At 32.0% G+C, this 15,710-nt stretch overlaps 4 protein-coding genes and 2 pseudogenes across 6 annotated transcripts; 2 read left to right on the forward strand and 4 right to left on the reverse strand.

Moving 5' to 3' along the window:
* Positions 1-2,315: 2,315 nt before the first annotated feature.
* LOC143920072 (heat shock protein 23-like) lies at positions 2,316-2,968 on the reverse strand. Its single transcript, XM_077442763.1, has one exon. It carries the CDS (start codon positions 2,910-2,912, stop codon positions 2,397-2,399), a length of 516 nt encoding a protein of 171 aa, XP_077298889.1. The 5' UTR covers positions 2,913-2,968; the 3' UTR covers positions 2,316-2,396.
* Positions 2,969-3,459: 491 nt separating this feature from the next.
* Positions 3,460-4,467, forward strand: LOC143920513 (protein lethal(2)essential for life pseudogene; annotated as a pseudogene). Its single transcript, XR_013261351.1, has one exon. The product of XR_013261351.1 is annotated as a protein lethal(2)essential for life pseudogene (transcript).
* Positions 4,246-6,505, reverse strand: LOC143920516 (heat shock protein 27-like). Its single transcript, XM_077443409.1, has one exon. It carries the CDS (start codon positions 6,447-6,449, stop codon positions 5,979-5,981), a length of 471 nt encoding a protein of 156 aa, XP_077299535.1. The 5' UTR covers positions 6,450-6,505; the 3' UTR covers positions 4,246-5,978.
* A 554-nt stretch (positions 6,506-7,059) lies between these two features.
* On the forward strand, positions 7,060-7,776 carry LOC143920515 (protein lethal(2)essential for life pseudogene; annotated as a pseudogene). The gene has a single exon (XR_013261352.1). The product of XR_013261352.1 is annotated as a protein lethal(2)essential for life pseudogene (transcript).
* Positions 7,777-8,382: 606 nt separating this feature from the next.
* LOC143920514 (heat shock protein 27-like) lies at positions 8,383-9,132 on the reverse strand. Its single transcript, XM_077443408.1, has one exon. The coding sequence runs from the start codon at positions 9,122-9,124 to the stop codon at positions 8,588-8,590; it is 537 nt and encodes a 178-aa protein (XP_077299534.1). The 5' UTR covers positions 9,125-9,132; the 3' UTR covers positions 8,383-8,587.
* Positions 9,133-12,424: 3,292 nt separating this feature from the next.
* Psf3 (DNA replication complex GINS protein Psf3) lies at positions 12,425-14,752 on the reverse strand. The gene is made up of 3 exons (XM_077443406.1): positions 14,328-14,752; positions 13,826-14,094; positions 12,425-13,751 (listed from the first exon to the last, which is right to left on the reverse strand). The coding sequence occupies exons 1-3, from the start codon at positions 14,461-14,463 to the stop codon at positions 13,524-13,526; spliced, it is 633 nt and encodes a 210-aa protein (XP_077299532.1). The 5' UTR covers positions 14,464-14,752; the 3' UTR covers positions 12,425-13,523.
* Positions 14,753-15,710: the final 958 nt, after the last annotated feature.

Here is a 15,710-nt window from a genome sequence, read left to right on the forward strand (position 1 = left end):
AACTCACTTGTTGCTTTCGAGAACTTTCTCACTCTTTCTATGGTGAATGTTATCTCAAATGACGAAATAATCAAATTTTTATTTCAAACAAATATGTAGTTCGAAAATATGTAATTTATATCTAAATACAAATAAATATGAATATGAATTAAATATTAATAGAAAAAAAAAGGAATCGTTGAATTAAATTGTTTAAAATTGAAATTTATTTCCAGCATTGTAGCTGAATACTTAAATTTTGTAACACAGATACTTAGAGTAATCTTATATCTATTTTAATAGCTACTACTCTACTGATCATTCTCTATTTTACAATTTTATTTTATTTTTGTTAGTAATTATAGTATTATATTATTCTAATGTAGGGTTGCCATATGTCCCAGTTTACGGGGACATGTCCTCGTTTTGAAGCTTGCGTCCCAGTGTCCCCTTCAGAAGGATATTTGTCCTAGTTTTCCATAAATATTATTTAAAAATATATCTTTCCGATAATATATAATTAAGTGGGTTTGCACAATAGTAACACATGGCTAGTGGCTATATTTGTCAGACGTGGATTGCATCATAATTTGCCTTTTTGCCTTTTGCCACCATAAGTCGGGCGGAAGCTCGGTGTTTTCACCTATTTGCGTTGAGATTCGGGAAGACAAGCAGGTTTTTCCAATTTTCTCTTCAAGTTACCAGGTTACCTACTTATTCATTTCATAATATAGGTGATTCCTTAAACTTGAAAAATTTTTACAACCATGAGAAGAAGAAAGTCATTTTTCTGACGACCACACAAAGGAGTGGTCATGTATTAAAAAAGGAAGGAATGAATACGAAGCACACTACTCAATTTGCAATACTACTATATCAATTCAACATAGTGCAAAATTCAGCATAAAAGAGCATATTAAATCTGAAACTCATAATTCAAGATTGGTATCTGTATCGTCCGCCAATATTTCTTCTTATTTGATTATGCAAAATTCCCAGGAAGATCTTTTGATATCTGCTGCGGAATTAACAATCGCATACAAAACTGTTAAGCGTCATCAGATAATTTATTTAAAGTTGGAATTAAATATTTGGAACCGTGGTCTATTCCAATGGCGAAATATGATGTTTTTTCATGGATGCTTCGCATTGATATACTCAAATGGAAACGAGTTTGAAGAAACTATTGCATATGTAAGTAACAGCAATATTTTTTTCACGGATTCGACTCGTGAGAAGGATTCAATTCACGAGGTACATGAAATCATTTATTGAAAATGAAACACGTGAAGAATGGGATACCAAAGATGTACATGATAAATGGTTATGCTTTTTTAAAAATACTAAAGAAACAAAAATAAAAACTAACCTACTGAAATTATGCCAATACCTGTACGCTATCCCAGCACATAATGCACACGTTGAGCGTGTATTTTCATTAATTAATACTCAGTGGAAAGATGAACGAAATAAGCTTTCAATTGTCTCAATAGAAAGCATAATTCAGTGCGTTTTCAATTATAAAATATCATGCATCGATTTTTGATTGCACAACGAAGAACAATGAAGATCAAGTTCAAGAAGTAGGGGAAGAGTGAAGACAAGAGAGAATAAGTAAAATTAAATTAAATTAAAAATGATTCGATTACAATCTGTTAATATTATAATTAAGCATGATTCAATTTCTTATAATTAAACTATCAAAAAATATAATAAATTATTTTTATTGGGGGGGGGGGTGTCCCCCGTCTATGGTCCGACGATTATGGCAACCCTACCTTACGGGGATGTTTTGTGTTCACGGTTAGTTCTTGTACATATAATACCTATATGTAAATACATACATACATATATTGGTACTAACTGCTAATACTAGACATTCCTAATTATTCTCCTTATATTAAATATGCCTTGTGACCAATTCCATTGCTTGAACTTTTATTTTTTTATGAATCGTGTGTATAATATGTATTAATTTCTGTAGTTATTATTTTGTTTTATTTTTGACCATTATGGAGTATAAGGAATTCCTGTAATGCCACAATGGTCCAAACTTTAAAAAATTAAAATTAAATTAAAAAAAATATATAAAACCAAACTTGTAAACGTGTTGGTTTTTTTCATTTGTCAAAACCACGTATATATATTTAAAATAGTGTATGTAAATTCAAATATTATAAATTGATTCAATTAATTTAATCCAGGACATAAAATATTTTTCATTGGTGTAGTAAATAAAATAAAATATTATATTCAATAGTTTTTTTTTATTATATTATCAAAATTTATTTTAGGTATAAAAATTTGTTTTAATTATTTATAACTTAAATAATAAATAAATATTATAAACGTATAATAAAAACCACAGACACACAAAAGATCTTTCACACAAAAGCACTAGTATTTAGTGTAATCGTTCATTTATCAGAATCGTCCTGAAGACTATCGGCAGCTATTGTGTTCACTTCTTTAGATCTGTGTGCTTCAGAAAGGATTTTAATGGGCACCAATCGCTCCTTGGGCTGTTCTTCTATTTTCAAACGTGGCGCTGTAACAGTGAGGAGTCCTTCAGAAGATAAACTGGTAACAACATCTTCTGTCTTGCAACCGTCAGGCAGTGTGTACTTCCTGATCAAATGTTTAGATTCAAATACGTGCTCGTTTTCCTTCTCGGTCTTTGCCTCGACGACGACTTGTCTGTTGATTATCTTGACTGAGATTTCATCGGGAGTGAAATCCTTCACGTCTAGCTGCACTTCGTAATTGTCAGATGTGGCGACATCAGATGAAACTCTTTTCTGGACTTGGTGTGAATGTCGCTTGCAGATGGATGGTGTATGTGACACGGTAGTCAGGAATTTTCTAGGTTGTCTTCTGCAGAACAAATGCTGGTCCATGAAATGCGACGGAGTCTCCAATAGAAGCAAAGCCATCGTGATTGTATTTGGCGGAATGTGTAGAAAGTTGTCACAGGTTCTTCACGGAGCGAAGTTTGCTACGAATCTGATGTGCAGTGTAAATCGGAGCCGCTTATATACACCAAAAGTAGTGGGTGTCTTCTCGAAACCACTAGTTGTTTACAAACTTGACCCTCCTCAATGATGATGACTCACACTCAAACCAGTTCTCACAATTGTATTCGTATTCATGTTCCAAATTTAAAATTTTATGTTAATGTAATCTTCTAATATGGACTACTACTTATATAAATAGAATGATTGATTCATCGAACTTACAAGATAGAATTTTCCGGAAAATTCTAGAAAATTTTACGTTTGACACATAGATGTCTCATTTTTTTTTATTTGAATATAATTTTAAACAGCGTTAAATTGAATTGTTGAAATATTAAAAATGATTTAAAGTTTTTCGTCATCATTTTAAACTTCTAGTAAAAGAATTTAATGGATATTTCTAGAATATTCTATTGTATTCTACGATATTGACGTAGGCGTTGTGGCAACCAGTATTTATACCAGAGCGAGGAGAAAACTCCGCATCACAACACAACAAGCTTTCAAAGAGTTAGTTGAGTTCTCACACGAATCAAAGCATGTCGCTGCTACCACTACTTCTAACCAACACTTCGGAGATCTTCGATCAGCATTTTGGTCTCGACATCGGTCTGGACGAGCTCGTTGCTTCAATGGCCATCGCTCCAGCACTCACCAACAACTATCGTCGACCGTGGCGATGTCCTTTAACCAGAGCCATTTCTAATCTCGACTGTGACTCTCAAATAACCACCGACAAAGACAAATACCAAGTTTGTTTGGATGTGAAGCAGTTCTCTCCGGAAGAAATAACGGTCAAAACTGTCGGCAGGCAGGTCATAGTTGAAGGCAAACACGAGAAAAAAGACAACGATAATGGGTTCATCTCGAGGCAATTCGTCCGAAAATATCTCCTACCAGAACAATACAAATTGGAAGAAGTGTCATCGAATCTTTCATCAGACGGTGTCCTCAGCATTGTGGCACCTAGAGAAAAGCCTGAAAGTATAGAAGGCGAAAGAACAATTCAAATTACTCACACTGGTCCTGTAAACAAGGCCGTTGAAACTACACCTGCTCAAACAGAAAATGTTGCGATGGATGAGTGATAATTATTTTTGCTATGTATGAATAATACATATTTAAAAGTTTGTGATGAATGTAAAGAGCTGTGATTATTTAACTGGACTATTTTATTGTACGTTTGTTTATCATATTTATTTAATGACTTCATATTTTGTATTATATAATAATAAAACAAAATTCTGAAACTTATTAAAAGATTTTATTTCAATCTCCTCTTTTTCAAAATTTTTATATTTATAAAAATGATTTATAAAAAACATACCTATGAATCTATGCATATTATATACAATGTATGTACATATGTATATGTAGTATCATACTATAATACATTATATTATATTGTAGTATGATATTGTACATACATACATATATGAAATGGTTTAATACATTTATAAATAAATTTCATTACACCAGCGAATATTCTTGATACTCAATTTATTTTCTTAATATGTATATTCTACAAAATATCTTCATTCAATTGTGGATATTCTTACAACAATAATTCATTAAATGTACATATATTATAAAAACTAATATCCTGAAAACTTTCAAACAAATACAACTTAAGTCTAACAAACCAAAGACCATGGTTTTCTAAAATATTTAACACGAAGATATTTACATTTTTACTGATTTATTTTATTACAATACACAACACTTGTATATTTATTTTATTGTGATTAATTTTAAATGCATTATAATTTATATTTCCACTGATTATATTTTATATTGAAAACCCCTGTCAACTGCATTTATAGAAACAAATAGGCCAATAGGATAAAACTGGAAAAATTACCATTTGTCGGAAAAACGCAGGCAGCGAACAATGCAGATTTTTTTTATTCGTGAATATTCCATGCTGTGTTAAATTTGACTGTTTTTACTTGTAGTGTGTAGTTAAGGTAGATAATATGTCCAATTAATAAATTTCAAGGCTAGAATTGAAATCGAAAGCCTCATTCTGGAATACAAATATGAATTTATTTATGAGAGACACAAATTATTCAGTACTCAAAAATAAATTTATTATACATTATACATAACATTTTTAATTGAACTGAACTCTTCTCTCCATCACAAAAATTTCCCCGAGGAATTAAGTGAAATGATAACAGGTAAATACTGAAATTTAAATAAACATTTTAATTTACTTTTTAAGGAAATTTTATTTTTTATATCATTTACAATTTTGTCAAGTTAAACATAAAATCTATATACATATGCCGGCATGCCGGGGTTCAGCTAGTATGAAATAAATAAATCAATAAAAACAAATTCAATATCAGAACACGTTGACGATCTCAAATTAAACAATTCCTCAACCAGATCTTCATATTTTAGATTTAAAAAATCCAAATTAACAGAAACGGAACTTGATAACTCTTTGAATAAGTGACCAAGCCATCAAATTGGTACGCGCCACAGGAGAGAATTCAAAATTCGTTGTATTAATTTTATGAAGCTATGATGTCAAAACCGTTTCCATAACTTCACTTAAACCTATTGCTAAATTCAATATTAAATATTTGTTGAGACATACATATTAGAATTCTACATTATTTATTTTATTTTTTCTAAACAGACCATTGTGGCATTACAGGAATTCCTAAAGCGCCACAATGGTCAAAAAAACTTACTACATAACTTATAACTACAATATGTATTCTGTTCAGTAAAATATAATATATCAGAGCTTTATAGTTTGTATTCATTTTAATATTTCATGTACATAGATACAAAAATAAAATAAAGCAGCATTGTTTATTAAAAAAAATGTTTTTATTATAAAAAAATTACATTATTGGAAAGGAATAATTTTAGTAACTATCATATACAATAAATGCATAAATAAATACCACAGCTTTAAAGCATAACTTTGATGATTGGTATAAGATATTGAAGTTCAGTTTTAGACACTATTTATTTCTTCACACAATTATTGTTGACGAATTTGATGGGCACATGACGCTCCTTGGGTTTTTCTTCTACTTTGGGACGACAAGCTACAATGGTGAGAAGACCTCCAGTTGACAAACTTGTAGTAACATCTTCTGTGTTGTAACCTTCGGGAAGTGTATATTTCCTGACCAGATGTTTGGATTCGAACACTTGTTCATTCTTTTTCTCGCTCTTTGCTTCGACGACGATTTGTCTTCCGACTATCGTTGCTGTAATTTCGTCTGGAGTAAAATCCTTCACATCCAGTTGCACTTCAAATTTATCAGAAGCGGCGAGATCGAATGAAACTGTCTTCTGAACTTGATTGTTGTGTGAATGACGCTTGCAGGACGGTCTGTGTTTCACGGCAGTGAAAACGTTTCCTGGATGTCTTCTACAATTCAAGTGATGGTCCATAAAGTGTGATGGAGTTTCCAATAAAAGCAAAGCCATTGTGGTTGTAGTTAAAATAATGTACAAAAAACTTTGACGAGTTCTTCTCTGAACGAAGTTTGATACGAATCTGACGTGCAATACAAATTGGAGTCGCTTATATACGCCAAAAGTAGTGGGTGACTTCTCGAAATCACCAGCTGTTTCCAAACATGACCATCCTCAATGATAGTGACTCACAATATAATCGGTTTACGCGAATACAGTTATCTATGTACATAGTTTCAAAATTGAATTTTAATTAGAATAAGAAATTGATTTTTTAGTTATTATCATGTATGGTGTACGATTTATAAACATGTATATATATTTTGTATTTTGTTTTACTTTGAATTTACCGGAAAATTCTAGAACATTTTGAAATGTTGTCATAGATGTCTCAGTTGAAAATATTTGAATAATTTACTTTCATAACTGTAAATAGTGTATTTTAAATAAACATTTTTAATATTGTTAGAGTAATATAAAATTTTAGTTTCTAGAAATATCTAGAAAAAGAATTTACTAGTATTTTCGAGAATATTCTCGATAATTCAAACACGTTCTACGACAGTTTACACGCAGCGCGACCGGTATATATGCCAACGCGAATCCAAACAGCATCATAACACATCAAGCTTTCACAGAGTGAGTTGAGTTTTAAAACGAAACAAAACATGTCTCTACTGTTAACCAACCCTATGGAGATATTCGATCAACATTTTGGTCTTTACACCGACGTGGACGAACTCGCTAATTTGATGGCCATCACTCCAGCACTCTTCAACAACTTCCTTCAATCATGGCAATGTCCTTCGACCAAGACAGCCCCTCAATTCGACTCTGGCTCTCAGATCACCACCGATAAGAATAACTACCAAGTTTGCGTGGACATGAAACAGTTCTCCCCCGAAGAAATATCAGTTAAAACTGTTGGCAGAGAAGTAATAATCGAAGGCAAGCACGAAGAAATGGAAGACGAACATGGATACATCTCGAGGCAATTCGTTCGGAAATACATCCTGCCCGAAGATTACAAGTTAGAAGAGGTGTCTTCGAGTCTTTCATCGGATGGTGTCCTCAGCATTGTAGCACCAAGACAGAAGCCTGAAAGTATAGAAGGTGAAAGGAAAGTTAAAATTACCCACACCGGTCCTGTAAACAAAACTATTGAAGTCACGTCTCCTCAAACAAATAGTAATAAAAATGATTAACAAAACTATATAGATTTAATTGAATGTGAGGAAGATTGTTTGTTGATGAATGAATTTGTTTGACTGGTTTGCTTTTATATTATGTTATATTGTAATTAATTTAATTTGGATATTTACTGAAATAAAATAATGATGAATCTACATGTGTATTTAAATTTTATTTATAACTTTTCTTACATTCGTGTCAATGGCCTATAATTCAATGGCATAATAGCTCTCTTTATATACATACAATATATATTTTATTTTCATCCACAAAATGCTAAAGAATATTCAAGAAATAGCATCAAAATATACTTACATAACTCTTTCAATGTTTTTAAGAAATTTAACATTTTTATTACATCCATTTATAATATTAACTTTACAAATATTTACTTAAAATAAACTCAAACTTTATTCGATTCGTTTTGCTTTATGCAGCAATGTGTATAAAGATAATGTTAATTTATATAGGTTTTTCATTCCAAATTGACAGCTATTCATTTCAAATTGACCCTTTTTTGAAAAAGGGTCAATTTTGAAATGAAAAAAGGTTAATTTGGAAATAAAAACCTGTATCTGTATCACATACTTTTTATTATTATCTACATACATAATAGAACCATGTTTAAAAATAATTATAGAAATTCATGAGTATTAATCATCAAATACATCTTATGTTTTATTATCAAAAGTGAAATGTAAAAACCAAAAGAGAAGGAATATAATATTTAGAAATAATACTAATGTTATCGGTAGGTAGATTTAGATACTTTATTAATTATTCACACTTATATATATTACATATTTTGGCACAAATTATTTATAATCAAAAATAAATTCAGCTTATACAATTTTAATATTAATTATTAAAATAATCGATGTATCACTTCAAAGGAGAACAGCATTAAAGAAAATCAACATTAAAAAAATACAATAGACAACACTATCTGTTCAGCACATTCAGATGTACTTGATGGCTAAGATGACTGGCTTTTCTTCACTTTTGGGAGGTTGGTGCTTCTTCAGCGGAGTGTGGATCCTCACAGACTCATGGTCTACCCTATGGTCCTTCGCATAATGAGAAGTTCCGCTGAACTGGATCGGCACTATGCGTTCGTACTTATCAGGCAGGACTATGGGATCCCTTACGGTGATAGTCAACACTCCATCCGAGGAGAGAGATGAGATTACATCGTTGGGCTCCACACCTTCAGGCAAGGCATACCTTCGAACGAAATGACGCTGGATGTAGCCATGTTCATCTTGGCGTTCGTCGTGCTTCGCCTCGACGACCACGAATTTGTCCACAGTCTTCACCGATATCTCTTCGGGTGCAAATTGCTGCACATCCATGCAGACTTGAAAGCGACTCGGTCCGCCAGGTGCTGAAGTTTTGGGTCTTTGGGCGGCTTGCATCTGCCAATCGAACCAAGGACAGGTATGAATCAAATCTGAGTACATCGTTTCAGACGGTGGTTCGAACGGTGCGAAAGACATCTTGTTATTGAAGCACTTAATTCACCAATAGAGAGCTTTTATAATGTTTCCCCCACTATTCGACTACTATCGTGAATAATCTGGAACACTACTATGCAATGCACCGTGTGTTTGCAAAACACATATTACCCTATCATTTTCCTCACCTTTTATCAGTTTTTGTATATAAACTGTGTAAAGCATTGCAATATTGATTATTTAAAGTTTTAAAAGTATTCGACTTCGTTTTGAATGAATTCAAACCATTTAAGTTACATACATATGTAGGTTAGTTGTAAAATAATAAAAAACTAGATCATAAAAACGTGATCAGTAATCGAATCAGTCAAAATCTCGAGTTCGAATTTTCGCATGATCACAAAACTTCATCTATTGTTACTACGTACATACATAGATAAAGTAATAAAGCGGATGTATGTGTGTACATATGTGTATGGCATATACATGCAGGTAGTGTTGTAAGATTCTCGGTAATAATCTTTTGGAGAATTATCGAGAATATTCTCCAAATCGATAATTTTCGAGAATATTCTCCAAACCGAGATTTTCGAGAATATTCTTTTTTAGAGCATCTGGAGGGCTTTTATATACTATTCCGTTGCAATTTCAAAAAATGAATAAGTTCATGTGAACGGTAAGATGAGAGAAGACACGAATAAAATTAATTAACCAATGCAAAAAAAAAACTTAATACTAATTTTTAACATTTTGCATTTCATATGTACAGAGAGAGGGTAAGCAAATGTGACTTTTGAGTAGTTGGCGAAACTATTATGTAGTTTGTGTTAAAAGATTTCGACGATTTCGGAAAAAAACTCAAAGCTTTATTTATAGATCTGGAAGCAAAAAAAAACTACTGACATTTTAGTGTTAATGGTAACTAGCATTGTTTATTTACCAATTTTTATCTTTTCTAAACTTAATAAATTTACGTTTTCATATTATTTAATGTGTTTTAAAAGTACGCACTGTTGTGAAATAACAATTAAAATACCCAAACTCATACAAAATTTGTGTTAATATATATATATATATATATATATATATATATATATATATATATATATATATATATATATATATATATATATATATATATATATATATATATATATATATATATATATATATATATATATATATATATATATATATATATAATTTATTGATTCCAGAGTTAATAAGCATTGCATTCCTGTGAGAATTTGGCGGAAAACGTTCATGGTGGTAGTGCGCGTATTTTAAAATGACCCATTCAGTGTCGTCATAATGAAAAAATGTCATTCAAAATTCTCTCAGACATTCTAGAAAGTCCTATTACTCCTATTAGGTATTGAAAATATCCTAGAATCATCTAAAAAGCTAATAAACTATCTAGAGATATTTTATAACCAAGAAAAAAGAAAATTCTCGGCGAATAATCTTTTGGAGAATATTCTCGGAACATTCTCGTTCTCCGAGAATATTCTCGACTTACAACACTACATACAGGTTTATAAATAATTTGTCGAAAAATTCTCTTGTACATTTTCCAAGGATGAAAAATGTGATTGCTGACAATATGTTTGACCAAAAATTATTTATTACTTATGTATCTTAAGAACCTTTTGGAGCAATTTGAAAGTAGTCTTCCAATTTTCCATCATCGAACCATTGGTTACAGTTTTTGTAAATCATTTTAATACACACATATCATCATGTACAGCCATTCACCATTTACTGCTGGATGGAGGCCTCTCCAACACGCTTCCACTCGTCTTTGTTTTGCGCAACTCTCATCCATCATACCCCACACATTTTCCTAATTTCATCTACCCATCTTCCCTTTGATCTTCCTATTACCCTTTTGCATTCTCTCAGGTACCATTCGAGCACTGATTTTGTCCACCTTTCGTCCATTCTTCTAGCTACGTGGCCCACCCATTGCCATTTCAGTCTCTTTACTCTATCCACTACCCTTGTCTACTTCTCACCCACGTGTTCCACTTCCTGTCTTGCCTCGTTATACCGAGCATACTTTTTTGAGTGCATTGGACTTTGTGTAGCATCTTGGCGTTCAGTATCCAAGTTTCACATTCATACGTCATCACTGGCAAAACGCATTGATCGAAGATCTTTTTCTTCAGACAAAGTGGCATTTTTGATTTAAAAACAACATTCATTCGTCCAAATGCACTCCAACCTAATTTCATACGTCTCTTTATCTCTTCATCTTTACTACCGAACATGTCAATTATTTGACCTAAATATGTATTGATAATTATTTACTACTTCTACTGGTTTATCATCTAATGATATGCTATCAGGCATGCAATAACTATTGAACATTAGTTTGGTCTTATCTACGTTCATTTTTAATCCTACTTTCCAACTTTCCCTGTCCAGCTGTGTTAGTCTGTTAAGTAGGTCAGCTGGATCGCGACCTATTAAAATTATATCGTCTACGAACCGAAGATAATTCAAGAAGCGACCGTTGATTTTTACTTCTGCTGTGTCCCATTCAATACACACATATGTATACATTACTGAAATTGCTAATTTCGTAGCAAAAATTCTTGAAGAAGAAACATCAAAAATTGAACAAGAGATTTTGGATTTTTAAAACTCATATCATCTTAAAATCTGCAAACTGTCTGAAAACTTAAAATCTTGACTGAATGCAAAAATTTGGAATCTAGAATCTAGATTCATAATAAAAAGTATCCTCTTTTGAAAAAGGAGCTTACAAAGTTAAATACTGTTTTGAATCCACATATTTATTATGCGAATCTTTCTTTTCCACCATGAGAATAATCAAAAACCAAATCTCGACTTACCAATACCAACCTGGATAATTGTTTACGATTGTTATTACTAGAGGTAGGATAGCCAAGGGGCCGCTCATTGTTCCATTGTTGTAAATCCTTTGTAAAAAAGGTTCGGCAAACCTTTAACAATGCATTTACAACATTTGAACAATACGAGGCACCTTCTGGGTCCGGGCTTTAGTTATTACTAGAGGTCGGAATCTGAAGAGGCCGGAAACGTGCCGCCTATTGTTCAATTGTTGTAAATCCTTTGTAAAAAAGGTTCGGCAAACCTTTAACAATGCATTTACAATCTTTGAACAATAAACAGCCCCTTCAGATTCCGGGCTCTAGTTATTACACTGCTAAATATATACTACTTAAATCTTTTTAAAAACCCAACCTGGGCTTGTCACTATTATTCTTAATCTGAAATGCGCCCGGAACCGCATTAAGGCTAAAACAAATAAAATGTATGGATGTATTATATTATAACGATTAAGAAAAGATGTTTGAAAGACTGGTGATTTATTTTTTCAAATATCTCTTTTGTCCATTTTTCCTTTCAATAAAATATTTTAGTTGATAAAAGAATAGAAATTTGACCCATTGTTAAATGTTAAGAAGTACATACATAGATATGTAGGTATATGTATGTATTTATTTTATTTTTAAATAATTCCATATTGACATTGTGGGTCTCCATAATACAACATACTGGCCAGCTAAACTAAATACAAATTAAAATTATGTACATATATACTCAATATAAATTTATTCATTCAGACTTAGTCATTGTGAAAGCTAGAAACTAAATCAATAAGGATAATTTACCATTCATACTTATAAAAGACAGGCAAGTTTAATTCATCAAGCCAAACTAAAGCAATGGTTTCTTGTAACTACACTGTAGTTTAAAAATAGGTGAGATATTTATGCATGTATTGTATGTACATATGTATTATAATGCACTCATAGCCAGCCCTTATGCACATGCCAATGGTTTTCAAAATATCAATTTAAAAAAATCAGTCTTTTAATTTTTTATTTAAAAATAGACAACAATTATATGAGAATAAATATAATACATTTCAATTATTATAAAATTTCAGTTAAAAAATACATGTTTTCAAATTTTTATAATTTCCCAACATACATATGGTACGTACATGATAGGTAAAAGTTAATTTAATAGCTTTCTATTATTAAAATGTACATTCAATAAAACGGTTTTTGTTTAATATGTACTAACACCAACTGTAAATGCATAATTATAGAAGAAATACATCTCAAATATAATAAAAACGATCTCAAAAATGTGTTCTCTATACAAAACGGATTTGACATGTTACAGATTTAAATCCTTGTGAGTGAGTGTTCAGATTTAAATCCTTACAGAGTGTTCCGGAGCCTGAAGAATAGTTTGGTGAGCCAACAGAACTGCATTGATTTAATTTATTCACCCAATTAAGTGTCAATCCCAAATGGGGTGATAGATATACATTGAAGATACCAAGTGGATACCAAGTTCCTTAAAGCTTAAATATAAAATTTTTGAATTAAGAAACACGATGTGGAATCCAATGAAAATAACATAATTTTCAATATAAATGCTACAATTCTTCCATTTGGGCCCGTTTTCTTTTTCTATGTGTGTCGACCATGGGTGCAGATTTTAATGACGCAACAGTAAGACTACACCATGTCATTAGAGCACACCCTGCTCCTTGTCCTGCTCCAAGTAGTTCCTTTTCAAGATAATCAAGCTTGGCAGCTACTAGAGGATCTGGTTCGGAGTTTTGACATATATCCATGATATGTCGGAAACGATTTTGAAACGTCTGAAAATAAATAATCACATTTTCAAAAAGACATGTAAAAAATAAGCGAAAGTATCCAATTTCATGTTACCTACCAATATAAGCGAACTTCCAACTTCTCCTTTCGGATCGAATTGTGATAATAAACAACCGAAATCATAATAATACATTCCTAATTTGTGTAAATCAACAGCACATGCGTCCGCTTTCAGTATTTCTCTGTAAGCTTCCTTATAAACTTTAGGAATTTCTATTGATAGTAAAGGCGAACGTTTTGAATGTAATCCCTCGGCGAGCCAAAAGGGAAGTTCTAATGATGTACCAGCTTTAAGATCTTGATTATCAGAAGAAGGATCCAAAAAACCTGAAACATTATAAGGTAGCAATTTGAAATATATTATTTGTAAAAAAATCACTTTCAATTCGAAAATTGAGTACAAGTTAAAAACATTGCATTCGATACAATTACAATTTTAGTATCTAGTCTGCAGGAAATTTTAATAACGCCATGTGCTGGTGTTATTATGACATGTCCTCATACTGCATTGTTTTGTTAAAAGTTTAGAGGTTATGTGTCAAAAGTAATGTCATTCAAACCCATTTTAGGAAATGTCTGCAACAGCCGAGTAGGGACTCTTTCGCAACCAGCCAACACGGCGCGGGGGCTCAAATAGCCCCCCGGGGAGCCCCCGACTACGCCCTCGAACAGACCCCCCACTCCGACACCATCCATCGCTGCACCGCACTACTGGCGCCAAGCACTCGTTGGCCCTATAACACTTTACTCACGACCAGGACAATGTGGGGTTCTTTCAAATGGACGAATTAATTGAGACGACGATCAAATTGGGTCTTTATGGACCTCTTCAAAACTGTTCTTCTAAACCAGTGGCTCTTAACCCTTACAGACCCAGTGTACATTGCAATGTACAATTATTTGAACGTTGGTTTTGAAGGTTATTTTTCGTTTTATTATCACTGGGACCTTTTGGACATCGTAATGTACACACTATTTATTCATCTGGTGCTGCTAGTGCTGTCATATAGCGTACGGTATTTTTGTTACTCGGCAATTTCCCCATGACGCCGTGGCCCGCCAACGCTTCTGTTGATATGTCACATTTATCTTTATTGTTTTGTTATGAAAAAATCAAATACATTACATTGTTTTGTTATATTCTTATTCAAAACACTTCTTTTATTGATTGAATTCAATATTTTATTGTAAGTTGTGAATTTTTATACTGTTATTTGATGTTGAAGTTTGTGTACATCACAATGTACATACGGTTTGTAGTTAGTCATATGTCAGTTTGTAAATTTTTGCTGTCGTCAAAAAGTTAGTTGTTATATTGTAATGTAGATTATTTTCATAACAAATTTTAAGAAAACTATTATTATATATCCGCACATTTCAATTAAATCTTTTCATATTTTTTATATATACATTTTTAAGGCCCTTCAAATTAGATGACGATGGAGAAAGATGATATTTGGGGGCAATTGTTGAATGGGGATGTTTCCGAGATTGAATCAATCGATAGCGACGATGAAGACTTGTTGGAAATGCCAATTAATTCACACGTATACTGTGGAAAATGCAAAATTCATTTATTTTTTACTAGAAAAAAAATTGTTTCACTAATTTCCACTCCATTAATAATACTGGTTTTAATATTTTTAATAAAAATTATTAATGTTTTATTTATTATAACTATTTATTTGTCATTTCAGGATTTTTATAAACTGCTTAAAATTTTTGGTAAGATAATTTTTACATTTTTACAGACCATTTGTATATTGCAATGTACATACTGTATTGGTCAAATGGTTCAAAGGGTTAGCCCCCGAATGCATTTAGACAGCGAACATTCTCCATAATGTTCCACGGTACAATAGTAACAAGAATTCGAGTGCCAGATATTCTATATTCGAAATTTTCGTGGCAACGACTGTCTTGTGCACGATCGCAATGTGCGA

The sequence above is a fragment of the Arctopsyche grandis genome, chromosome 12, assembly GCF_051622035.1.
Source record: "Arctopsyche grandis isolate Sample6627 chromosome 12, ASM5162203v2, whole genome shotgun sequence".
NCBI classification, from domain to species: Eukaryota; Metazoa; Arthropoda; class Insecta; order Trichoptera; family Hydropsychidae; genus Arctopsyche; species Arctopsyche grandis.

What these genes read in the sequence shown, in the direction of transcription:
- LOC143920072 (XM_077442763.1), bottom strand. Translation starts at nt 2,912, where the DNA reads ATGGCTTTGCTTCTATTGGAGACTCCGTCGCATTTCATGGACCAGCAT.
- LOC143920516 (XM_077443409.1), bottom strand. Translation starts at nt 6,449, where the DNA reads ATGGCTTTGCTTTTATTGGAAACTCCATCACACTTTATGGACCATCAC.
- LOC143920514 (XM_077443408.1), bottom strand. Translation starts at nt 9,124, where the DNA reads ATGTCTTTCGCACCGTTCGAACCACCGTCTGAAACGATGTACTCAGAT.
- Psf3 (XM_077443406.1), bottom strand. Translation starts at nt 14,463, where the DNA reads ATGGATGGTGTCGGAGTGGGGGGTCTGTTCGAGGGCGTAGTCGGGGGC. An exon ending in GCAGACATTTCCTAAAATGG is followed by an intron (nt 14,095 to 14,327) that starts GTTTGAATGACA and finishes ATAATGTTTCAG; the next exon opens with GTTTTTTGGATCCTTCTTCT. An exon ending in TTGGAAGTTCGCTTATATTG is followed by an intron (nt 13,752 to 13,825) that starts GTAGGTAACATG and finishes ATTTATTTTCAG; the next exon opens with ACGTTTCAAAATCGTTTCCG.